This window comes from Budorcas taxicolor, chromosome 14, assembly GCF_023091745.1.
Source record: "Budorcas taxicolor isolate Tak-1 chromosome 14, Takin1.1, whole genome shotgun sequence".
Taxonomy (NCBI): domain Eukaryota; kingdom Metazoa; phylum Chordata; class Mammalia; order Artiodactyla; family Bovidae; genus Budorcas; species Budorcas taxicolor.
Window position 1 is genome coordinate 65,017,531 of NC_068923.1, and position 26,282 is coordinate 65,043,812.

The 26,282-nt window shown below is 36.9% G+C and overlaps 1 protein-coding gene across 1 annotated transcript in view; it reads left to right on the forward strand.

The window, feature by feature from the left end:
- The window catches only part of CSMD3 (CUB and Sushi multiple domains 3), a 1,391,498-nt gene that overhangs the window by 939,562 nt on the left and 425,654 nt on the right, over positions 1-26,282 (forward strand). Inside the window, exons 18-20 of the mRNA XM_052651435.1 lie at positions 9,376-9,563; positions 13,835-14,023; positions 25,186-25,302. Coding sequence (XP_052507395.1) covers positions 9,376-9,563; positions 13,835-14,023; positions 25,186-25,302 — 494 coding nt within the window. The remainder of the gene's footprint in view (positions 1-9,375; positions 9,564-13,834; positions 14,024-25,185; positions 25,303-26,282) is intronic.

Consider the following 26,282-nt stretch of genomic DNA (forward strand, 5'->3'; position numbering starts at 1 on the left):
ATTCATGTGAATTAATGATTTGTCAGTAAAGTGTCCACTCCCACCCAGGATAATTAGTATTACTGATGAAATAATCTATATCCTATAAGATTATAATATTTTCTATTTTCATGTCTGTGATTGGATCACTATTCCCAAATCCAAATAGAAGTATCTGTATAATTTTTCAATTACATTTTGACCCCTCTCATCTTCCAACCTTTTATTTACACAAAAAAAAGAAAGAGAAGGAACCCCTGTAAGCCTTATAGTAAATATATATATATTTGTCAGAATTGTGCTCTGATGATTGAATTTTACAAATATAACATGATTTTTCCCTAATGAAAGAGTACCTTCATTGAATTAATCTATTCAGGCTAATGTAAAAATTTGAGAGGAAAACATTCTATTTTGAAAGATGTATTATACTAATCATTTCATATGAAGTCACTCTCCCTTATTATGACCTACACAATTTTATTATGACTGTATTAATTTCCTCCGGCTGCCATAATAAAGTATAATAGATTAAGTGGCTTAAATAACAGAAATGTCTTTCCTCATAGTTCTAAAGTCTAGAAGTCTGAGATAAAGGTGTCAACAGGGTTGTCCTCTAAGGCTTTAGTCTTTAGCTAATAGATGCCTGTCTATGCCTTCCTGTGTCTCCATGTGGTCTTCCATCTGTGTGTGTCCGTTTCCTAATCTTTTCTTATAAGGACAGAAGTCATATTTTAGTTAGTCTAGTCACTCAGTCATGTCTGACTGTTTGTGCCCACATGGACTATAGCCTGGCAGGCATCTATGTCCATGGAATTCTCCAGGCAAGAATACTGGAGTGGGTCTCCAGGAGATCTTCCTCACCCAGGGATCAAACCTCCATCTTCTGCATTGAAGGCAGATTCTTTACCATCTGAGCCACCAGGGAAGGTCCTCCCATATAATCTCATTTTACCTTAATTACCTAATTAAAGGGCCTTTCTCCAAATACAGTCACAGTCAGAGGTATTAAGAGGTTAGGATTTCAGCATTTAAGTTTTAGCCCATAATGATTTACATGTTAAAAAGTGAATTCATTTAGAATAATATGAAGAGTTTTTGTTGTGATATTAAAACCATGTCATTTGTTCAGTAGTTGACATAGCTTGTTGCCATAGTAATTTTAAAAAAGCTTGAAAAGCATCTTATTTATTTAGAATCAAATCATTGTCAAATAACAGTGCCCCATCAATGTGTGATCCAAATTAACCAACCTTACTTTATTACACAAAATTTTACTTGGTTTGGAGTATACCATATAACGTAATATTATTGATCATGTCATTAAATAATTTTTAAAAAAATGTCAATATGACAGAGATTTATAATATATTTTTAATTTGTTAAATTTAGAGCATCACACCTGAAATGTTAGCATAGTTGTCACTCTGTCATAATTGATCTCACACTTTAAAAAATTGCATATATTATAGGTTTAAACACATGATTTTAGTATTTCCTGTTTTGGACTTAACATTATTTTATATCAGGAGTTATGATGCTAAGGTGATTGAAACATCTTATGTTTTCATAACTCATAATATTTTCACCCATATATTAATAATTCTCATCAATCATCATCCTTCAATATCTAATGAAGAGTTGAGCCTCATCTCAGATACAAAGGGAAGTCTAGGCCCTCTTTACATCCTCAGAGCTTCCATGGAGATGCTTTTGTTCACTTATGACTCTGAATCCCTGCTCTTCGAGTCATCTCACTTGAGGTACAGAAGCTGCCGTCCTCTCAACTCCTTATTCTGCTGTTTATTTGGATCACTTGCCTTCATTCTCACAATAGAAAGAAAGAAAACTTTAGTACAAGGGATAACCAAGTAGGATTATTGGACAATCCAGAGTAATTTAAGATTAAATAAACCCTCACTGTTCTAAAATTTTCCTGGTAAACTCCATCATGGGAATGATTGCTTCTCTCTCTAGTTTTCTCCCCTTAGCCCAGACCCTTCTCCATGTCTATCCAGTATTTTCCCCATCAGGATCTTCACCCCTCATTTCCCTCACTCCCTAGTTCCTCCCTCCACTATATAGCAGGATAAATCTCAAAATATCTGTTAACTTAAGCAAAGCAATTTAAGTCTTTGTTTCCCTGAGCTCCCAACTTGGCAATGGGTGGGATGATGGGGATGAATTTTTGCCTTTCTTTCTAAACATGCAGATTAAGGTTTTCCCCCTAAATCAAAGATCAGTGTTCGTATATGAATAATTTACCCCTTATCTACCTCCCAGATGACTCAGATTATAGCCAACTTTTAAATTAAAATTAAATATATATATACATAAATATTCAATTTAGAAGAATTACATAAGCATAAAATAATATCATAAGAAAATTAAGTGTTTTTAGCAAAGAGTGTATTATTGTATGAAAAAGCATTTCCCAGTTTGCTAATAATAGTCACTAAACTCCACTAAAGTAACCCCTGATATCTTTCAGGGCTTCCCAGGTGGCTCAGTGATAAAGAATCTGCCTGCCATTGCCGGAGACATGGGTTCAATCACTGATCGGGAAGATCTCCTGAGGAGGAGATGGCAACCCACTCTGGTATCCTTGCCTGGAGAATCCCATGGACAAAGGAGCCTGGCAGGCTATGCTCCACAGGGTTGCAAAGAGTCAGACATGACTTAGCGACTGATGAGCACACATGCGTGATATCCTTCAGCCTTATGTAGGCTATCTAGCACTGCCTACCTGAAAAGCAGTTAGGTTGCAAAGCAATGGTTGTAATTTGGAGCACCACACACATAACTTATGATTTTGGACTTTTATTTGAAGGCACTATTTTCTCTGTCCAGAGTTCTTAATATGTCTGTCTTATCTCTTCAAACATGTTGTTGCATGGGCTTCTTTGCTATCTTCTTTAGATACCTTCAGAATTCTCAAAACTAATATGCACCTACAGGCTATGTTCTAAGTCAGGTCAGCCCAAATTTACCTTCCTTTGGAAAAGAAAAAAATCTTTCCAGTCATATTTTATAAGATGCAATGCTAGAAACACCTAATTGAATTTTGATAAGTATAGTTTACTCAGTTATTGTTACTCTGCCACTTTCTTATTCTCTTACCTTTTTCCTGAGACACAATTTTTTAAGTTAGACTAGAAGCAAGAGAGGAGAAGGCAATGGCAACCCCATTCCAGTACTCTTGCCTGGCAAATCCCGTGGGCGGAGGAGCCTAGTAGGCTGCGGTCCATGGGGTCGCTAGGAGTCAGACACAACTGAGCGACTTCACTTTCACATTTCACTTTCAGGCACTGGAGAAGGAAATGGCAACCCACTCCAGTGTTCTTGCCTGGAGAATCCCAGGGACGGGGGAGCCTGGTGGGCTGCCGTCTATGGGGTCGCACAGAGTCACATGACTGAAGCGACTTAGCAGCAGCAGCAGAAGCAAGAGAATCAAATTAAAAAGTGATTTTCACAGCTAGGGTTTGTGCACAGCAACAAAAAACAGTTCTGTGTATTGAATCACAACAACAAGCCTAGGATGAAAAACGATTTCCAGAATCCAAAGATTTTTGACTTCTCCCATGAGTATCACTGATCAGGACTTGTCAATTATGCCTTTTTTCTTAATCCCTCAACTACCCACTCAAGTAAATTACAACCCCGCCCCTCCCCCCCCCCCCCCCCCCCCCATCCCCAGCTCCTCACCTCCTTGATAGGAATCTTTTTTTAATTTTTAAACAATTCCATGTTAATTAGCACAAACACTGGAAGAATCAAGAATTAGACCACTTTGTGTATTTATTGATGATGTTTTCACTATTTTAGAATAGACAAGGCTCAGCTATATCAGTATATTTCTTTTGAATCACACTTTATGTAACTAAAATAAATGAAGTCCCACATTATTTTAAGTGTTGTGAACAAAAATGTCTGGGGATTTGAATCCTCCATCTGCCCTTCATACATGTACATGTGCACGTGCGCAAGCACACATACACATACACAAACACACACCACCCACCCCCATTGGATTCTTGAGTTTGAGCTTTTTGAAGGGAAAATTATTTTTGAAACTTCTATTTCTTTTGTTTTTCCTAAAGATTCTTAAAGCGTGTGTGTGACCTGTTTTAAGGTTGTCCATACTCCATTTACTTTTTATCAGAAACTGTCTTCTTTAAAGTAATTAACATTTTTAAACTTCTGCTACATGGTCAGAAGTAGCTGTGTAGCTAAACAACAACCATCAGTCTTCATCAAGTTAAAAATAAATGAGGATTTTATCCATTAGGTAATAACATAAAATAGTCACTTTGAAATCAAAAATGTGTACATCTATCACTTCCTTGTTTAGTGACCTTATAGTATTTCATTGCTTCATTTCCCCCTGATGATTTTTCTGAGAAACAAGATATCATCTTTGAACTATCCACCAAGAATTATGTTGTTAAGAAAATGAATTCCTTTCTGATTTTCAGCTGAACTCTTGTAAGGACACTGATTGTTAATTCTTTAATAGTTCTTCTCATCCTGAGAATATATTTTTATAGAATTTGTTTCCAAATGATGGATTGCATTTATTACAGAGTAACACCATTTGCTTTCTACTACTCATGAATAGCATAAACTAATTTGGCTGAAAAAGAAATTTAAAAATTCAGATAATATATTCAGATGACTTTGGAGACCAGGATTTGATCCCTGGGTTGGAAAGATCCTCTGGAGAAGGGAATGGCAATCCACTTGAGTATTCTTGCCTAGAGAACCCCATGGACAGAGGAGTCTGGTGAGCTACAGTCCATGGGGTCAGAAAGAGTCAGACATGACTGAGTGACTAACACAAACTCACATATTCTCAAATGTTGTGAGTGATTAGAATTAGTCTACAGAAAACAAATACTGAAAGCATTACACATATATTAGCCATTAGTTGGCTTCTTGAGATTGTCTAAATCAGTAATATCTTAAGAATTACGCTTTCCTATCAAATGCAAGGGCTTCCCCTGATGGCTCAGCAGTAAAGAATCCACCTGCCAATGTAGGAGACATGGGTTCAATCCCTGGCTCAAAAAGATCACTTGAAGAATGGTATGGCCACCCACTCCAATATTCTTGCCTCGAGAGTCCCATGAACAGAAGAACCTGGTAGGCTACACTCCGTAGGCTACAGTCCATAGGCTGCAAAGAGTCAATAAAGTGACTTAGCACACACATACACATCAGATGCAAAAAAAATATAACAAAACTACTAATGGACATATAAGTTTTAACTGTTGCTTCCCTGGTGGCTCAGAGGTTAAAGCATCTGCCTGCAATGCGGGAGACCCGGGTTCGATCCCTGGGTCGGGAAGGTCCCCTGAAGAAGGAAATCACAACCCACTCCAGTATTCTTCCCTGGAGAATCCCATGGATGGAGGAGCTTGATGGGCTACAGTCCATGGGGTCGCAAAGAATCAGGCACGACTGAGCGACTTCACTTTCACCTTCACTTTCAACCTAAGTTTAGTTCAGTTCAGTCACTCAGTCATGTCCGACTCTTTGCAATCCCATGAACCGCAACATGCCAGGCACCCCTGTTCAAAACCAACTCCCAGAGTTTACTCAAACTCATGTCCATTGAGTCGGTGATGCCATCTTATCCTCTTATCCTCTGTCGACCACTTCTCCTCCTGCCCTCAATCTTTCCCAGTATCAGGGTCTTTTCAAATGAGTCAGCTCTTTGCATCAGGTGGCCAACATATTGGAGTTTCAGCTTCAACATCAGTCCTTTCAGTGAACACCCAGGACTGATCTCCTTTAGAATGGACTGGTTGGATCTCCTTGCAGTCCAAGGGACTCTCAAGAGTCTTCTCCAACACCACAGTTCAAAATCACGTCAATTCTTTGGCACTCAGCTTTCTTTATACCAACTCTCACATCCATACAAGGACCTTTGTTGGCAAAGTAATGTATCTGCTTTTTAATATGCTATCTAGGTTGGTCATAACTTTCCTCCCAAGGAGTAAGTGTCTTTTAATTTCATGGCTGCAATCACCATCTGCAGTGATTTTGAAGCCCCCCCCCCCCCCCAAATAGTCAACCACTGCTTCCACTGTTTCCCCATCTATTTCCCATGAAGTGATGGGACTGGATGCCATGATCTTCATTTTCTGAATGTTGAGCTTCAACTTTTTCACTCTCCTCTTTCACTTTCATTAAGAGGCTTTTTAGTTCCTCTTCACTTTCTGCCATAAGGGTGGTGTCATCTGCATATCTGAGGTTAGTAATATTTCTCCCAGCAATCTTGATTCCAGCTTGTGCTTCTTCCAGCCCAGCATTTCTCATGATGTACTCTGCATATAAGTTAAATAAGCAGAGTGACAATATACAGCCTTGACGTACTCCTTTTCCTATTTGGAACCAGTCTGTTGTTCCATGTCCAGTTCTAACTGTGCTTCCTTACCTGCATAGAGGTTTCTCAAGAGTCAGGTCAGGTGGTCTGATATTCCCATCTCTTTCAGAATTTCCTACAGTTTATTGTGATCCACACAGTCAAAGAAAGGCTTTGACATAGTCAATAAAGCAGAAATACATGTTTTTCTGGACCTCTCTTCCTTTTTCCATGATCCAACGGATGTTGTCAATTTGATGTGTGGTCCTTCTGCCTTTTTAAAACCAGCTTGAACATCTGGAAGTTCACGATTCACGTATTGGTGAAGCCTGGCTTGGAGAATTTTGAGTACTACTTTACTAGTGTGTGAGATGAGTGCAATTGTGCGGTAGTTTGAGCATTCTTTGGTATTGCCTGTCTTTGGGATTGGAATGAAAACTGACCTTTTCCAGTCCTGTGACCACTGCTGAGTTTTCCAAATTTGCTGGCATATTGATTGCAGCACTTTCACAGAATCATCTTTTAGGATTTGAAATAGCTCAACTGGAATTCCATCACCTCCACTAGCTTTGTTTATAGTGATGCTTCCTAAGGCTCACTTGACTTCACATCCCAGGATGTCTGGCTCTAGGTGAGTGATCACATCATCGTGATTATCTTGGTGGTGAAGATATTTTTTGTACAGTTCTTTCTAACATAGCTAACAGTTAGATCTTATTCTGAGATTTGCAGAGGAATTTTTTTTTGTTTCCTCTCTCATTTCTCAATATTTGGTAGCTCCTAACTCAATTAACTTTACTGTTAATAATCCTAAACTTTTATTTCTGTTCACCTTCCTTCCTTAACTCCTGGCCACAAGCTATCAGTATCAGTCTACCTGAGTGCAAATTTTTAAATGAGAACTATTTCATTGTGGTCAGAAAGATTTTGGATAACACAAAGAATATTTTATAAGATACTGAAAATTGAGTAAGATCAGATTAATTTTCATTTTAACATCATCTCATGGCTCCATAACATTTTTTATGATAAACAATAAAATTAATGTCATAAACAAATACACAGTAGATCAAGGTAATTCATGCAAAATTTATATATAACCATCCTAAAATACAGAATGAAAGAAATTCAAATTATTGTGTAACTCTTTTTCATTTTCTCTGTTATTAAATGTATTTTTATAGTTTCTTGAGGCAAATCTGTGATGATTTTCTTTTTATACATTCATTCCTACTGAATGATACTCTCTGATCACAGCATTTAATGTAGCTGTTCTATTAAGAATTAAGTCTCTTTATGCTTCAATTCAAAGTAATCCCTGACTTTTCTGTACACTTTAATTTGGTTGTTATCAGCTGACTTGCTATCAAAGTGAAAGTCCAATTTCAGTACTAGAGTAGACTGACTACAAAATAACCAAATAATAGATTTGCAGTGCATAATTGCCTGATCATTTATTTAAGAGACATAGTGTGTTTCTATACATTTACTACTCTAAATCATATTATTGGAAAAACTATTTTTATTAGACAAAAATACAATATACCCCAGGTTGCAAAGTGAAAAGTAAGATAAACTTATGAAATCCTTTGGTTTTACTAAACCTATTTTAATAGTATGTACCAGAGTACAAATCTAAAAATATTTCATTTGTATTTCTCAAATGGCATTAAATTATACACTTTGTTTTGACTATTATTAGGTATGATGGAGTGATTATCTATTAATGATAACTATTGATTATAAAGTGATTATCTGAAAATTGGTGGATATTTCAACTGACAATTATTTTAAAAACATACTGAATATAACTAGTTGACAAAATGTGTTGGAAGGTATATTTTAAAAGAGTGAAAATGAATAGTTAATACTGAAGTATCTAAATATATTGACTTTTTTTATAAAATTAATAACAGTTCTAGAGAAAATATTCTCTTTTTTCCTTTAAAATACATTCATTCTTTCATTTATCTAATAAATATTTACTGAGGGTTTGCTATATGCAGAACATCAGTGAAAAACAGAAACTGTCTGACCTCATGGAGTTTATAATCTCTTAAAGGAGACAGCTGTCAACAAGCAAGCAACTATGATTAGTATCACAAAAGCACAATAAATTGTGACAATATGGTAAAGAAACTAACCTACACTGTGAGGTCAGAGAAGGGCTTGCTGTGGACATATCTAAGCTGAAAACTGAAATATGTATAGGAAAACCTTGGTGAAGGCAGAAAAGAATGTCCTAGGCTTCAAGATCATCATGGCAAGGGAGTCAGATGCTCAGTTATTAATGATTCCACATAAAGGCTTTTTTTTTTCTATAACTAAGATTTCTGATCCAGATTCAAAATGTGGTATAATCCTGACATGCAAGAAGGAATTCAAAATTTTATTTTATCAATAATGTGTTATGCATGTTAAAAGAAGCTCTGTTTTGGCTACAGATTATAATAAAATTATATCTTTTAAAAAATTGCAAGCAGTATCAGGAAGAACAGCCAAAAATCTAAATAAAAACTATACAAAAATTTAATGGCCAAACAGATTTGTCAAAAAAAAGCAGAGATATGAAGCAGAGGTCAGTATGAAGCAGAGGTCAGATTTGAAATATATATACATATACTATTAAGATGAAATTATAATGATCTGACTGAGGGTAAATGTTATATAGTCACATAGTTTTCCATAGAAATGAAGAAAGCAAAAAAAAAAAAAAAAAGACGACTTCATAAAACATGTTTGGTTAACGAAAAGACCATTTGTTTACTCAAGACTGTTTGTAACATTTGAAAAAATCTTTCTTGTGAACAATAAGTATATATAAATACTATTTACATGAAAATTGTCCACAGGAATAAGAGCTTATAACTTTGGCATTCTTAATTATGGATCCTTAAATGATGTATAAGATATTAGCAAAGCTAAAGAAAATTATATATATAATTAGTAAAAATTATAAATAGTAATTTAAGTAGCAGCCTATAGTGTTTTTTTCCTAATATATTTTCACATGTCTCTCTTAATTTTAGGTTTCAGACTGAATTGAATTATGATGTTCTGGAAGTTCATGATGGGCCAAATCTTCTGTCACCCTTGCTTGGATCTTACAATGGCACACAGGTGCCCCAGTTTCTATTTAGCAGCAGTAATTTTATATACCTTCTATTTACAACAGACAATAGTCGTTCTAATAATGGTTTCAAGATTCATTATGAAAGTAAGTAATGCCAACATTATTTTTTAATTTTTTTATTCTCTTTTCTATGCTTTTGGTATTATCTTGTATCATTAAGAGAACCTATGAGAATGCTAATGGGTTATAAGGTGTGTGTTTCAGTAAATTCCATAATAGGTTTTTTCCAGCAATATCTATGTAATATCATTATGAAGGGAAATACTAAGGAAACGTAAAAAAGTATTAACTAAAAAATCTTAAAAGTGAGTTCCTATAATCATTATTTGTGCAGTTCTGAAAAACCAACAATAAGTGGAAATGTCAGTCTAATATGTATATAAACATTGATAAATTTTTCTAGCATTTACTTCATAAACTCAATCATACTTCTATATTTTCCTCACACTCATTGCATACATTTCCATTTAAAATATTTAATTTTATTTTGTATGATGTATTGAAAATTATATTAATATTATAAAGTAAAAAATATACTCATGTACATGCAACTATGGCTAACATAACTAGCCAAAGGCTGTATATTAAACTCTAATTTACAGTCGGAGAAGGCAATGGCACTCCACTCCAGTACTCTTGCCTGGAAAACCCCATAGACAAAGGAGCCTGGTAGGCTGCAGTCCCTGGGGTTGCTGCGAGTCAGACACGACAGAGCGGCTTCGCTTTCACTTTTCACTTTGATGCATTGGAGAAGGAAATGGCAACCCACTCCAGTGTTCTTGCCTGGAGAATCCCAGGGACGAGGGAGCCTGGTGGGCTGCCGTCTATGGGGTCGCAGAGAGTCGGACACGACTGAAGCGACTTAGCAGCAGCAGCAGCTAATTTACAATGCTGGAATCAGTTTACAATAGTTTCACTTAGAATATTATAGTTTTGTTTAAAAAATCTAAAATATGTCTGATTTTTAAAATTGATTCTGATATATATATATATATACAAATCTGTTTTATTTATAAACATCTAACATATTTAAACCTGTGGATGTATTGCATATGATGCACAGTTACACACATACATATAAACTCATGTATTCACACATTTTAATCTGGAAATATGTTGCCATATATCTTTCCATGAAAAACAGTTGTGATGATTGTATCTAACAATACATTTAAGATAATTGCAAGATATCTTTATATCAGTTTCAGATAGATATTGTATCTCTGATTTTTGTATTTAAGTCTCCTATGCCCCCTCGCCCCTCAGAAAAAAAATTCCAGCATTTAAATTTGTAACTGTATATTCCATGTTAGGTGTCTCTCTTCAGTAAATCTGGTTGGACCCATGAGATTTTTTTTTTTTTTACTTATGAATATATATTTATTGTTTTCTTTTTCTTTTCAACCTTGTCTACAATATTATTTAATTATATTAACTTCCCTTTACTTAGAGCTTTGTGGCATGGAAATATATTTTATGAACTATTACAAAATTCAATAAGAGGATTAACACACACTTGGGAATTAAAATGAATTTAAAGAACTTTAATTTCAATCTTTAACATTTATTAGTTAAGCCTGAGTCAGAGTAGAGTCATTTTTAAAGGTCTTTGTCAAAATTAATTTTCACTAGCAATTAATTTGTATCACTGTGCTAACATGAGCAGACACCATTTTCACTTTTGCCCAGCGTTCTATTCTATGCCAAATACATCCTATTCAGTCCATTTCAATCAAGGTAGGTGGACGTAATAGTGTTCTCATACACAGAATTATTTTAAGGATTACGTTAAACTGTCATGCAAAGTGTTACTAAAAGGGTGAGGATTTTCAATAAACTGACCAACAGATTTAGTTCAGATTCTTGCTAAAACTGAATTAAATGGACCAAGGACAGAGCCCGGGGTGAAAGTCGGGTCCAACTCTCTGCAACCCCATGGCCTATACAGTCCATGGAATTCTCTAGGTCAGAATACTGGAGTGGGTAACCTTTCTCTTCTCCAGGGGATCTTGCCAACCCAGGGATCGAACCCAGGTCTCCCACACTGCAAGCAGATTCTTTACCAGCTGAGCCACAAGGGAAACCCCAGAAGACTCTAGTGGTTATCTCCAGTGGATCTTCCAGGAGTTAACCTGGGGTCTCCTCCATTACAGGCAAATTCTTTATCAACTGTGTTTATCAGGGAAGCCCAGCCAAGGGGGTGAGCCTGCCTCTGAGTTTGGCTTAAGCAGAGTCTATCACAGTCAGCAAGTTTGTCACCTAAAGGTCTTTGTTGAAATAGTCCAAATTATTACTGAGGGCTAGTGCTTAAATGGCAGAGTAGAGGCTAGATAATTCTGAGGCTGATGAGAGGCACAACAGATACTGATTTTGGTCTAATCTGCCCAGGAGACAGTGACTCTGAATTTAAATTTGTTTATAAAAGTTCATTTTCTTTCATTTTTTTCTTATTAGCCTTGTGGTTTATTTAGTAAACCAAAAGGCTAACTTAGGGGCTTCCCTGATGACTCACTGGAAAGAATTCACCTGCAATGCCAGAGACCTGGGTTTGATCCCTAGGTCAGGAAGATCCTCTGGAGAAGGGAATGGATACCCACTCTAATATCCTTGCCTGGAGAATCCCATGGACAGAGGGGCCTCGTGGGCTATAGTCCATGGGGTTGCAAAGAGTCAGACATGACTGAGTGACTAACACTGTCACTTGTTTAGTATTGTGAGATAATCTCTAACATCACAAACCCTTTCTTACCAAGAAAACAAATAAAACACTATTTATGTCGACACTTTCTTAATAAGTTTCTCAAGCTGAAAGTATCCAAATTATCTTTTTTAAATGAACCGTTCACAAGCCTCAAAATCAGTAGAGAAAAATGTTATTATACTACTTAAAACTTTAAAAATATATTTGGTATTTTGTGAATTTCTATTTTTATTTTAATGGAATACATTAAAGGAGAAAACTTGATTTCTCCAGTGAACCAATTTTTTATGGGAAGGATTTCTTGAAATGCCATCACTGGTTGTACTCCAGAACTTGATTTTATTCCCTCTCTTGGGCACTTTTACCCATCTGTCTTCCTCTCAAAACAGGAAGATTACAAACACTTCACCAATAGGATAAAAGTTATTCATAGTTTACAAAACACATTAAAATAATAAAAACAACACAGAATAGACTTTGTTTTTTTGTTTTGATTTGTTTTAGTGCAATCCCCAATCCCAAGAAGCTGTATTATGTTGTATTTCTTGAAATGTAGATATAATCATGTTTCTTAGATTATGTAAATATCATATAAAGCAAGGCAATGATAAATGGCTACAAAACAAATCCTTTGACACAGATACCAATCTCTAAGATATACTTAGAGTCTCCTAAAACAATTAAATGGAGTTTTAATGATAGAAATAATTTCGTAGGATTATTTTAATGACTAAATGAGGCAAATTTTGCAAACATTTTAGAGTTGTAAAAACATGGAATATAACAAGCTGAAAACATTATTGCTATGAAAAGTATTGTATATGCATCTACTGTGCTGTGCTTAGTCACTCAGTCATTTCTGACTCTCTGCAATCCCATGGACTGTAACCCATCAGGCTCCTCTGTCCATGGGGATTCTTCAGGAAAGAATATTGGAGTGGGTTGCCATGCCTTCCTCCAGAGAATCTTCCCAACCTGGGGATTGAACCTAGGTCTCCCTCATTGCAGGTGGATTCTTTACCATCTGAGCCACCAGGGAAGCCCAAGAATATTGAAATCAGTAGCCTATCCCTTTTCAAGGAGATCTTCCTGACCCAGGAATAGAACCAGGATCTCCTGCATTGCAGGTGGATTCTTTACCAGCTGAGCTACCAGGGAAACCCATAAATGTGTGTGTGTATATATATATATATATATATATATATATATATATACATACATACATATATATATATATGGAGTGAGGTCACTCAGTCATGTCCGACTCTTTGTGACCCCATGGACTGTAGCCTATTACGCTCCTCTGTCCCTGGGATTTTCCAGGCAAGAGGACAGGAGTGGGTTGCCATTTCCTTCTCCAGAGGATCTTCCTGACCCAGGGATGGAACCCAGGTCTCCTGCACTGTAGGCAAGATGCTTTACCGTGTGAGCCACCAGGGAACTCCTATATTTCAGGGACTTTTGTGACCATTTCAGGGGTTGCAAAGAGTCAGACACTACTGAGCTACTGAACTGATCAGCACATTAATTTATCTGTAAAAGGTATCACCAACAGTTGTTTGTTTTGAAGGAATGAGTTTGTTTAAAAGAATAAGAATCTATTTCAGTGATTGATTCTCATCAAGCTTACTCTTTTTCCTCTTGTGTTTTCCAGGTGTTACAGTGAACACCTATTCTTGCTTGGATCCTGGCATACCTGTACATGGTCGTCGCTATGGTCATGATTTCTCCATTGGATCTACTGTTTCCTTTAGTTGTGATCCTGGATACAGGCTGAGCCATGAAGAGCCCCTTCTGTGTGAGAAAAACCACTGGTGGAGTCATTCACTTCCAACCTGTGATGGTAGGTTCAATATGGAAAATAAACCTATTTTTAAACCAAAAATAAATCAACATAATCTTGTAAACTGTGAGGTTTCTTGAATTCTGCCAATTTTATATTATCAAATCATTAATAAAGACACAAAAGAATGAATACTGATAATAAGTCAAACTTACCCAATGCCTAAGGATGTTATATGTATTTTTAAAATGTGTTGAGTTAACGATTTTAGGTGCCTATTGTGTCCTACACTCCTTGAAAAAATAACATTGATAATGTCAAATTGGTATCAGGTGAATGCAATGAAGAGCTAGAGCATTTACCTCCTGCCTGGAAGACAGCGTGTAATAGTCCAAATCCTGCCTAGCTACACAGCTTTATAGCAATGTACCAGACTTCCCTGTGATGGCCAGTTTCTGGCCATATGAAATAATACACCAGTGTCCTTATCTCTTATTTATTTCTATGGAAAATAAGTCAGCAATCCTTCATTTTTTAGAAAACATGTATGAAAATACAATGAAAGAAGCTGCTTTCCTAAGATTGGGAAATACTTGTACATGTGGTTTATAAATAACACACACAAAGTAAATCTATCCATTAGTTCTGGGTTTTAATTTTAATTTATAACACTATTCATAACATATTCTTATCCTTTTGCCAAGTGGAAGATCACATTTCCCATTTTATAAGTGTTTTCAAATACTATCAGTGCCATCATTTTTGTGTCAATTTGTTTTTATAACGAGGTTTAAAAGAATCCTCAGCATATCTGCCCCATATTTGGTGCAGTACAATTTGTAATAGTCAGCATTCTTGTGGTTTAAGTGACAAAAATCCAATTCTAACTGATTTTTTAAAATGAAAGCAGAATTTGTTTTTTGAAGTTTCAGACTTAGAAAAGGGCTTCCCTGGTGGCTCATATTGTAAAGACCCTGCCTTCAATGCAGGAAACTCAGGTTCAATCCCTGGGTGGAGAAAATCTCTGAAGAAAGGAATGGCAACCCACTCCAGTGTTCTTGCCTGGAGAATTCCATGGACAGAGGAGCCTGGTGTGCTGTAGTCCATGGGATCACAAAGAGTGGGACACAACTGAGCAACTAACACAGGCCAAACTTAGAAAAGGAACATATGGCATACTTCTTGTTGCTAATGATAATCATGAATTCAGACATTTTCAAGGAAATTTCCATTTCCACCTTGGCTTTTCTCTCTCCTTATCATTATTCTCTTTAGTTGAAACCAGGCGTTTTCTATATGTGGGACTAAAGGTGGAGAATATACTCTTAGGAGGATGGACTCATATAACCTCACATTTCCAAAATCAGAGAAGAATGAGAGTTCTACCATTCTGTTCTTATTAGAAAAGTATGAGGAAAGGTCTCTGATTAGTCCATACCTCTACCAGAAACTGTAGTAATGGAAAAGTGCCCTTTATGATTGGCTTTCTCCAGGTCATGTGTCCATCCATCCCTATGAAGACATATGATAGAGTAAATTCACCAAGATAGAAAGGTTTGGTGGTGATATTATCAGAAGAAGCAGGAGAAAAAAAAATAATGTCCAAGTATACCTGCATGCTGGAGAAGGCAATGGCACCCCACTCCAGTACTCTTGCCTGGAAAATCCCATGGACAGGGGAGCCTGGAAGGCTGCAGTCCATGGGGTCACTAAGAGTTGGACACGACTGAGCAACTTCACTTTCACTTTTCACTTTCTTGCATTGGATAAGGAAATGGCAACCCAGTCCAGTGTTCTTGCCTGGAGAACCCCAGAGACGGGGGAGCTTGGTGGACTGCTGTCTGTTGGGTCGCACAAAGTCAGACAGAACTGAAGCAATTTAGCAGCAGCAGCAGCAGCATACCAGCATGCTTAAGTGTTATTAATAATAAAACTGAATGTGTCTAGTTTGCCTAGGAGCAACATAGACCCTTATTATCTCTCATCAAGGCAACTGGAATCAACCTTAAATTTAATATCCAACTACTTCAATCTATCCTTCATTCTATTTCATGTTATATGCAATGTCAAAAATATTTAATGACTTTTTGTTTCTTAGGGATAAAAGTTTAAATTATTAATCAAGAAATTCATGATTCTTAATAACATGGACTCTATCCTTTCCAGTTTTGTCTCCTTCCAGTATTCTTACCTCTTTGTTTTTTTTGAAAGATCATTTATGTCACACTGAAATCTCCATCTTTATCTATCTTCCTCTTTTGTACCCCCAACTCATTCTGAGTATAGGTGTAACAAGTGAAAGTGAAAGTGAAAGTGAAGTCACTCAGTCATGTCTGACTCTTTGTGACCCTATGTATTGTAGCCTACCAAGCTCCTCCATCCATGGGATTTTCCAGGCAAGAATACTGGAGTGGGTTGTCAGTTCCTTCTCCAGGAGATCTTCCTAACCCAGGGACTGAACCCTGGTCTCCTGCATCGTAGGCAGACGCTTTACTGTCTGAGCCACCAGGGAAGTCTAGCTGGACAGGAAGTATAGCTAGACAAGGCATAACTTATATTCACTTTTTTGAAGGTCTGAGCTTTGTGTGAAGCTGCTACTTAATTTTTCATTCATTCTTACTGAACTCAACTACATATAATCTTGTACACTGATTTGATTATGCTTTTCCTTCAGTTTAAACTTCTTCCCCAGAGGCAACTAATCTAAAATTCCTTAAAGGGAGGAATAGTGAATAAACAGAATTTATTCTCCTGATCCAAGAGTGTAACCTCCATTGACATAGATTGCTTGGTTACTCAAGGTACAGCTTGCCTCACTTTGGCACACATTGGTTCTTATTGTTTCTTCATAAGCCGTAGTTAATTCACACTGCTGCTTCTCAGTTGCTTCAGTTGTGTCCAACTCTTTGCGACCCTATAGACTGTAGTCCATCAGGCTCCTCTGTCCATGGAATTCTCCATACAAGAATACCGGAGTCGGTTGCCATGCCCTCCTCCAAGGGATCTTCCTGACCCAGGTATCAAACTTGTATCTCCTGCATTGGCAGGCAGGGATTTTTACCATTAACACTACCTGGTCAGTCCATGGTTAATTGACTTGCAAAGCACTAGTCAGTGAGGGTTTGCAGTAATGATCGCTAACATTTAATGAGGGTTTACCATGTGCTGGTCGGAGAAGGCAATGGCACCCCACTCCAGTACTCTTGCCTTGAAAGTCCCATGGACAGAGGAGCCTGGTAGGCTCCGGTCCATGGGGTCGCTAGAGTCGGGCACGACTGAGCAACTTCACTTTCACTTTTCACTTTCATGCATTGGAGAAGGAAATGGCAACCCACTCCAGTGTTCTTGCCTAGAGAATCCCAGGGACGGGGCTTGCCTGGAGAATCCCAGGGACGGGGGAGCCTGGTGGGCTGCCATCTATGGGGTCGCACAGAGTTGGACACGACTGAAGCAACTTAGCAGCAGCAGCAGCATGTGCTGGTACTGCTACAGGTGTTTTGTGTTTATTAACTAACTTTATCAAAATAACTCCATGAGGTAATTGCTGTTATGATCACCACTTAACATATAAGAAAACTAAGGCAACCAGAGTTTAAATATCTTGCCCTGTGTCATCCCACTAGTTAATGGCCAAGTCAAGATTGAAATTCAGGCAGCCTTGATCCAGATCCTATGCACAAGTCTCCTGTCATGCTGCCTCCTGCCCCCAATTCTTTACAATATGGTACTAAAATTCTTTAAAGTACAATTAAAGTTTTATTATTCTTTCTTCAGTGATGCCCCATGTTTAGAATTTTGCTTAAATACATAGAGCTGTTGAAATAATTTATGGATACTCTGAACTCCCTGGAATATATGGTTGAAAAAGAGGACTTTTTTGCTAACATCAATTATGTTATATGGCAGACTACATTTTTTAAATATAAACTTATTTATTTTAATTGGAGGCTAATTACTTTACAATATTGTATTAGTTTTGCCATATATCAACATGAATCCACCACGAGTGTACATGTGTTCCCCATCCTGAACCCTCCTCCCACCTCCCTCCCCATACCATCCCTCTGGGTCATCGCAGTGCACCAGCCCCGAGCATCCTGTATCATGCATCGAACGTGGACTGGCAGTTCGTTTCACAGATGATATTATACATGTTTCATTGACATTCTCCCAAATCATCCCACCCTCGCCCTCTCCCACAGAGTCCATAAGACTGTTCTATACATCTGTGTCTCTTTTGCTGTCTCCCATACAGGGTTATTGTTACCATCTTTCTCAATTCCATATATATATGTTAGTATACTGTATTAGTGTTTAAGTCCTATATTTGTATATTTAGGTTTCTGAGCAAAAACTTGATCTTTCTAACTTCATCTTGTTTTATTATTGAAACCTTGAATCTTAAACAAGTGATAAACAGTTTATTTAGATTCTGCAGTATTTAGTAAATTTTATACCTTATTTTTCACCATGTATTTCTTGAGGGGTTTCTTTCTTTTCCCTTTGACCTCTTAGGTCTACTTTTCAGAAAGCAACCAGAGTAATTATTTTATGAGTTAAGGCAGATCAGGGCACTCTGCTGCCCAGAGCCTTCTAGCAATTAGCATCCCAAGAAGAATAAAATCTCAAAACTTTTGCATGACTTAATTGCTCCATGTAATCTGGGCCCTGAGTACCTCCCATGCCTCATCTCTCACAACTTTATCCCTCTTTCATACTGCTGCGCTCAAGCTACACAGGTCTCCTGGCTTTTCTTCATATATGAAAAGGCTCTCCCTCTCCCCATCCCTCCAACTCCCTCTCATTTCTTCTTCTTCCTGAAATAGGTTTCATATAGTCACATGTCCTTCTTCCTAAATACACTCAATCTCTACTTAAAAAATCATATCACTGACAATCCCCATAAATGAATAATCCCTGTCATGTCATTTATATTTTTCTTCATAGTATTTACCACTCTCTAACAACATTGTTATGTATATGTGGTCTGCTTTTTTTTTTACCAAAAATATAAATTCTATGTGGCAAGACTTTGTTATATTCATTGCTATGTCATCAGTGCCAAGAATAGTTCAGTTCCTGTCTCACAGTTTGTTGTTGTTGTTCAGTCACTCAGTCATGTCTGACTCTTTGCAACCCAATGGACTACAGCATAGCAGGCTCCCCTGTCTTTCACCATCTCCTGGACTTGCTCAGACTCATGTCCATTGAGTCAGTGATGCCATCCAACCATCTCATCCTCTGTTGTCCCCTTTTCCACCTGTGTTCAGTCTTCCAAGAATTAGGGTCTTTTCTAATTAGTCAGCCTTTGCATCAGGTCACCAAAGTATTGGAGTTTCAGCTTCAACATCAGTCCTTCCAAAGAATATTCAGGGTTGATTTCCTTTAGGATTTACTGATTTGATCCGCTTGCAGTCCAAGGGACTCTCAAGAGTCTTCTCCAACATCTCAATTCAAAAGCATCAATTCTTTGGTGCTCAGCCTTCTCTATGGCCCAATTCTCACATCCACACTTGACTACTGGAAAAACCATAGCTTTAACTATATAGACATTTGTTTGCAAAGTAATGTCTCTGCATTTTAATGTGCTGTCTAAGTTTGGCGTAGCTTTTCTTCCAAGGAGCAAATATCTTTTAATTTCATGGCTGCAGTCACCATCTGCAGTGATTTTGGAGCCTCCTCCCCAAAATTAAGTCTGTCTGTTTCCATTATTTCCCTATATGTTTGCCATTAAGTGATGGGCCCAGATACCCTGATCTTTGTTTTTTGAATGTTGAGATTTAAGTCAGCTTTTGCACTCTCTTCTTTCACTTTCATCAATAGGCTCTTTCAGTTCAGTTCAATTCAGTTCAGTCACTCAGTCATGTCCGACTCTTTGAGATCCCATGAATCACAGCATGCCAGGCTTCCCTGTCCATCACCAACTCCCAGAGTTCACTCAAATTCATGTCCATCGAGTTGATGATGCCATCCAGCCATCTCATCCTCTGCCGTCCCCTTCTCCTCCTGCCCTCAATCCTTCCCAGCACCAGAATCTTTTCCAGTGAGTCAACTCTTTGCATGAGGTGGCCAAAGTATTGGAGTTTCAGCTTTAGCATCAGTCCTTCCAGTGAACACCCAGGACTGATCTCCTTTAGAATGGACTGGTTTGATCTCCTTGCAGTTCAAGGGACTCTCAAGAGTCTTCTCCAACACCACAGTTCAAAAGCGTTAATTCTTTGGCATTCAGCTTTCTTCACAGTCCAACTCTCACATCCATACATGACCACGGGAAAAACCACAGCCTTGACTAGATATACCTTTGTTGGCAAAGTAATGTCTCTGCTTTTCAATATGCTATCGAGGTTGTTCATAACTTTCCTGCCAAGGAGTAAGCTTCTTTTAATTTCATGGCTGCAGTCATCATCTGCAGTGATTCTGGAGCCCAAAAAAATAAAGTCTGACACTGTTTCCACTGTTTCCCCATCTATTTCCCATGAAATGATGGGACCGGATGCCATTATCTTTGTTTTCTGAATGTTGAGCTTTCAGCCAACTTTTTCACTCTCCTTTCACTTTCATCAAGAGGCTCTTTAGTTCCTCTTCACTTTCTGCCATAAGGGTGGTGTCATCTGCATATTTGAGGTTCTTGATATTTCTCCCGGCAATCTTGATGCCAGCTTTTGCTTTTTCCAGCCCAGCGTTTCTCATGATGTACTCTGCATATAAGTTAAATAAGCAGAATGACAATATACAGCCTTGATGTACTCCTTTTCCTATTTGGAACCAGTCTGTTGTTCCATGTCCAGTTCTAACTGTTGCTTCCTGACCTACCTATAGGTTTCTCAAGAGGCTGGTCAGGTGGTCTGGTATTCCCATCTCTTTCAGAATTTTTCACAGTTTATTGTGATCCACACATTCAAAGGCTTTGGCATAGTCAATATTAGTTCCTCTTAATTTTCTGCCATAACGGTGGTATGCATTCTGACAGTATTGGTATTTCTCCCAGCAATCTTGATTCAAGTTTGTTCTTCATCCAGTGTGGCATGTCACACAGTGGGTGCTCAATAAATCTGACTTTAATGAAAGAATGAGCAGACTGTTCTTTCCACATGTCCTGAATTGCCTAAGACAAGCCCTGCAGTCACTCTTTTTCTTGGCACTCTAATTTCTCCCCCAAATTATCCTATTTTGTTTGATAAACAATATAGTCATCTTGGGCTTCCCTGGTAGTTCAGATGGTAAAGAAAATGCCTACAATGCAGGAGACCTGGATTTGATCCCTGGGTAGGGAAGATTCCCCTGGAGAAAGGAGTGGCTACCCACTCTAGTTTTCTTGCACAGAGAATGCCATGGACAAAGGAGCTCTGCAGGCTACAGACCTGGGGTCATAAAAAATCAGACATTAGTGAGTGACTGGGACTTCTGTGGTGGCTCAGACAGTAAAGAATCTGCCTGCAATGAGGGAGATCTGGGTTTGATCCCTGGGTTGGGAAGATCCCCTGGAGAAGGGAACAGCTACCCACTCCAGTATTCTGGCCTGGAGAATTCCATGGGTAAAGGAGCCTGGCAGGCCACAGCCCATGGGATCACAGAGAGTGGACATGACTGAGTGACTATCACTTCACTCAACTGAGTGACTGAGCACACACACATAGCCATCTTATGATGGCGAACATTTAGAACTGAAGAAATTACTTGATTATCTGTATCACCTCCATCATTAAGCACAGAATCTGAAATTGAACCAAATGTACTTAAATTTTATTGCTCCCCTAATTTTTTCACATTATTGAAAGATTTGAGTACACAGACTAACATAGCAAAAGAGTACATGAACTGATGTTTAGGCCCAAAAATTCAAGTAATGATGGTGCATTCAAGTAATAAACAGTCTCAAATAAGGGTATACAGTTCAAATTAGGGAGACCTAAAGAAAAGAGATTTAAGGTTAAAAACAGACAAAAAGAATCATGATGGGATTTGTAAAAACTGGCCATTTCTTTGAGTATTGCAATACTCAAAGTGGTTTGATTAATAGTGGTCTAGAAAGTCTGTTCTAGTTATAGAAAATTTAGCACTTACCAAGTGTGCATCTCTACCAAGGGCAAGGTATAACTTTCTGAGTTGGGCAGTTGCATTCAAGGGGTTGTCTTTTGAGGAAACTTCATATTTTAAAACTCAGATTCTTATCATGCGACCAGGTAGTAGTCAGGTAGTGGTCATATGTGGAAAAAATCAGGGAGAAAAAAAAAAGCTATTTATACTTAATAAGATTGTTGTATGTCTGGCTAATGGCTCTCAGCTCATATTTTGGGCTATTGGTGTGACTTTGCTGTGCTACTGATTTTCATCCTTATGGATGTTTTTCTTTGACAGATGTTTTCCGTAACATAAAGTAACTGCTTTTTTCATATTTGTTTTGTTGTTCCCTAAATTCTCTGCAATGTTTAAAGGATTCATTTGATATAAAATTTGTCTTTCATTCACAAGAACATATATACCTAATATGACATTAATTAGCAAGGTTGTTGGAATCAGTTGGAATTCCAATTGATATAAAAGATAAGGCATTAGATCCATGGCATCCTTTTTAGATGCTCTTGTTCTAATGAAATTTAATGTATGAGCAGTCATATGGTCTTTTGAACTGACTTAATCCTCAGAATTTATTTTAAAAATATTCTTGGAGAAATTTTCTTAATATTTTCTATATCACTGCATCTTTTACAGTGTATCTGAGTTCCATTTTCTTTTTTTTTATTTAACCATTTTTATTTTTTATTTATTTATTTTTTAATTTTTATTTTTACTTTATTTTACTTTACAATACTGTATTGGTTTTGCCATACATTGACATGAATCCACCACAGGTGTACATGAGTTCCCAATCCTGAACCCCCCTCCCATCTCCCACCCCATATCATCTCTCTAGATCATCCCCATGCACCAGCCCCAAGCATCCTGTATCCTGTATCGAACATAAACTGGCGATTCGTTTCTTACATGATAGTATACAGGTTTCAGTGCCATTTGCCCAAATCATCCCACCCTCTCCTTCTCTGAGTCCAAAAGTCTGTTCTATACATCTGTGTCTCTTTTGTTGTCTCACATACAGGGTTATCATTACCATCTTTCTAAATTCCATATATATGTGTTAGTATACTGTATTGGTGTTTTTCTTTCTGGCTTACTTCACTCTGTATAATCAGCTCCAGTTTCATCCATCTCATTAGAATGGCTGAGTAATACTCCATTGTGTATATGTACCATAGCTTTCTTATCTATTCATCTGCTGATGGACATCTAGGTTGTTTCCATGTCCTGGCTATTATAAACAGTGCTGCGATGAACATTGGGGTACATGTGTCTCTTTCAATTCTGGTTTCCTCGGTGTGTATGCCCAGCAGTGGGATTGCTTGGGTCTACCTGAAAAAAATTTCACTTATAAAACTTTTTTTTTTAATTCTTAATATTTTGACTCCTCATGATTGATTTTAATGGGCTGTTTGATTTCATCTTGCATTTTCTTAGCTTTAGCAGGAAGGGACCTTTATAGAGAAGCCAACATCATCAGATTGAGAGAATATTGGGTAATTGATTAAAATTCAAGACAACTCACACTTGCATTAGCATCTGTCTCTGTGCATTATATCAATGCACATGTAACTAATCTCTTGTAATTATTAAAAAAGCCAGTAAAATAAATATAATTCTAAATATTTGCAATATAAAATGATCTCATTTAGAAAGATGAAGGATTTCATTTGGTTGATTAAAATGCTCCTGCTACTGATGATAATGGAAGATTGTTTTAGTCACATACAGGCCGTTGACAAATGAGAATCTATAACATGTAAATCAATTAAAGATAATAACATAAACAAGTATATTGACACATTTAGTTTTGAGATGCTTAAAGAGAGAGTGATTTGAAGAAGAAAGTAGTAAATGAATCTCTGATTAAATGAATGATACCTTTAATAATTTTTTATATAGATTGATCATTTGAAGTAGAATGCTAAAAAGTCAAACATATGTGAAGTCATCATCTGCAGTGATTTTGGAGTCCAAGAAAATAAAATGTATCTCTTCTTCCACTTTTTCCCCTTCTTTTCACCATAATGTGATGGGATCGGATGCCATGATGAATGTTGAATTTTAAGCCAGCTTATTCACTCCCCTCTTTCACCCTCATCAAGAGGCTGTAGTTCCTTTTCACTTTCTGCCGTTAGAGTGGTAACATCTGCATATCTGAGGCTGTTGATATTTTTCATGGCAAACTTGAATTCCAGCTTGTGATTCATCAAGACCAGTATTTTGCATGATGTATGCTGCATATAAGTTAAACTATATCTAGGTTTCCTTTAGTTTTAATACTAATAAAATTATCAGCATTATCAGTGGTCTATTGTAACCACTGGTGGTAGAAGGCATTGTTAACTGTGATTTACTACTACTACTGCTACTAAGTCGCTTCAGTCGTGTCTGACTCTGTGCGACCCCATAGACAGCAGCCCACCAGGCTCCCCCATCCCTCGGATTCTCCAGGCAAGAACACTGGAGTGGGTTGCCATTTCCTTCTCCAAACTGTGATTTAGTCTATAGTAAATAAACATTGAATCAAATTTTAATTTCTTTTACTTCAGTTCATAAATATTTACTTTTATTACCTTGGAGTATTTACTAAAAACTAGCTATCCTCTCAGAAAACTCTTTTTATTCATTATGTTTCCCAGAGAAATACACAAGTTCAGAAACAGCTTTCAAAATATCAGTTTACTCCACTATTTCAAAAGGAATTCTGTGAAGAATGACACCTATCCCTTTAGGAATCTAAAATATAAATAATTTTGTATAATTAACAAATTGTTTTCTTAAAGCTTAGTAAAAGAGCAACTGCTAAACAATTAATTACTCACATTTAATTTACAACCAATTTATGCAAATGTTGCTTGTAATTAGAATATATAAGTATGTACTTTAAATGCAAATATGAAAGGTTGAGCTAAATTCTTTGGGGCTAGTATTAATTCTCAGATACAATTATATACCTTTTTCTTCTCTAGTTTTTCAAAGGATGAAATGAATTTCTAGTATTGGAAGAGGTCTTTACACACTCCTCTTACTTCCAAGAAGTAACTTAAGCAAAGATAATCAGACTCCTTCTATTTCAAAAGAGATTTGTTCAGCCTTTGCCTCTCTTAGAGTGATCATATGACTATATTTCTTTGTATTTTCAGCATTATGTGGAGGAGATGTTAGAGGGCCTAGTGGAACAATCTTATCACCCGGTTACCCAGAATTTTATCCAAATTCTCTGAATTGTACATGGACTGTTGATGTAACCCATGGAAAAGGTAATTTGTCTCATGCAATGATAATGGGCTATCTTCTTAATTTTCATTGCATATATTTTTATTTCATTGTCCTTTACAATGTCATTTTGCATGAGCAAAAACAGATCAGTACTACAATATGCTAATACAAAATTCAATTTGAATAACTGAAGCAGAGGTTTATATTTACTTTTCTGTAGTATATAACTTATATGCTCATATGATTTTTTTCAGAATGGAAATATTTATATATATTAAACTAATGTAATTTGAAATTTTCATATCGGTAAAATCTCAAATAAGATGTCTTTTGTCTCTGGCACAGTGTTAAGAAGTTGATTTCAAAAATTCAAAGGGAAATAGATACTCTGAAGTACTGAACTGATTGTAACATAAACAGTACATGTTTATATACACTTGTTTTAAAATGGTGATTTATTATAAAGAAATATAATATAAAATAAATAAATATAAATAAAATGGTTGTTTATTATAACCGTATACCCTATATACATTTATAACTGTCATAGAAATATTTGTCTCAAATTTTCTGTCAGAACTGCAGTTGGATCTCACACAGTTGAGTGAAAGTATGGGCATTCTAAATATCAAAACAAAAATGGATGAAAATTATTTACCTGAAAATATCTATATGCTAATGTTTTAAAAAAGAATTTATTCACGTTAAAACCTGCTTTGGGGAAGTATTATTCTTAGTGGTTTTTACTATTACATTGTACATGGGTTTCCTGGTAGCTCAGCTGGTAAAGCATCCACCTCAATGCATGAGACTCCAGTTTGATTCAGAGAAGGGATAGGCTACCCAGTATTCTTGGGCTTCCCTGGTGGCTCAGTCAGTGAAGATCTGCCTTCAGTGAGGGATACTTAGGTTCAGCCCCGGGTTCGGAAGATCCCCTGGAGGAGGGCATGGCAACCCACTCCAGTATTCTCTTTTTTTTTTTTTTTTAATTGGAGGTTAATTACTTTACAGTATTAGAGCC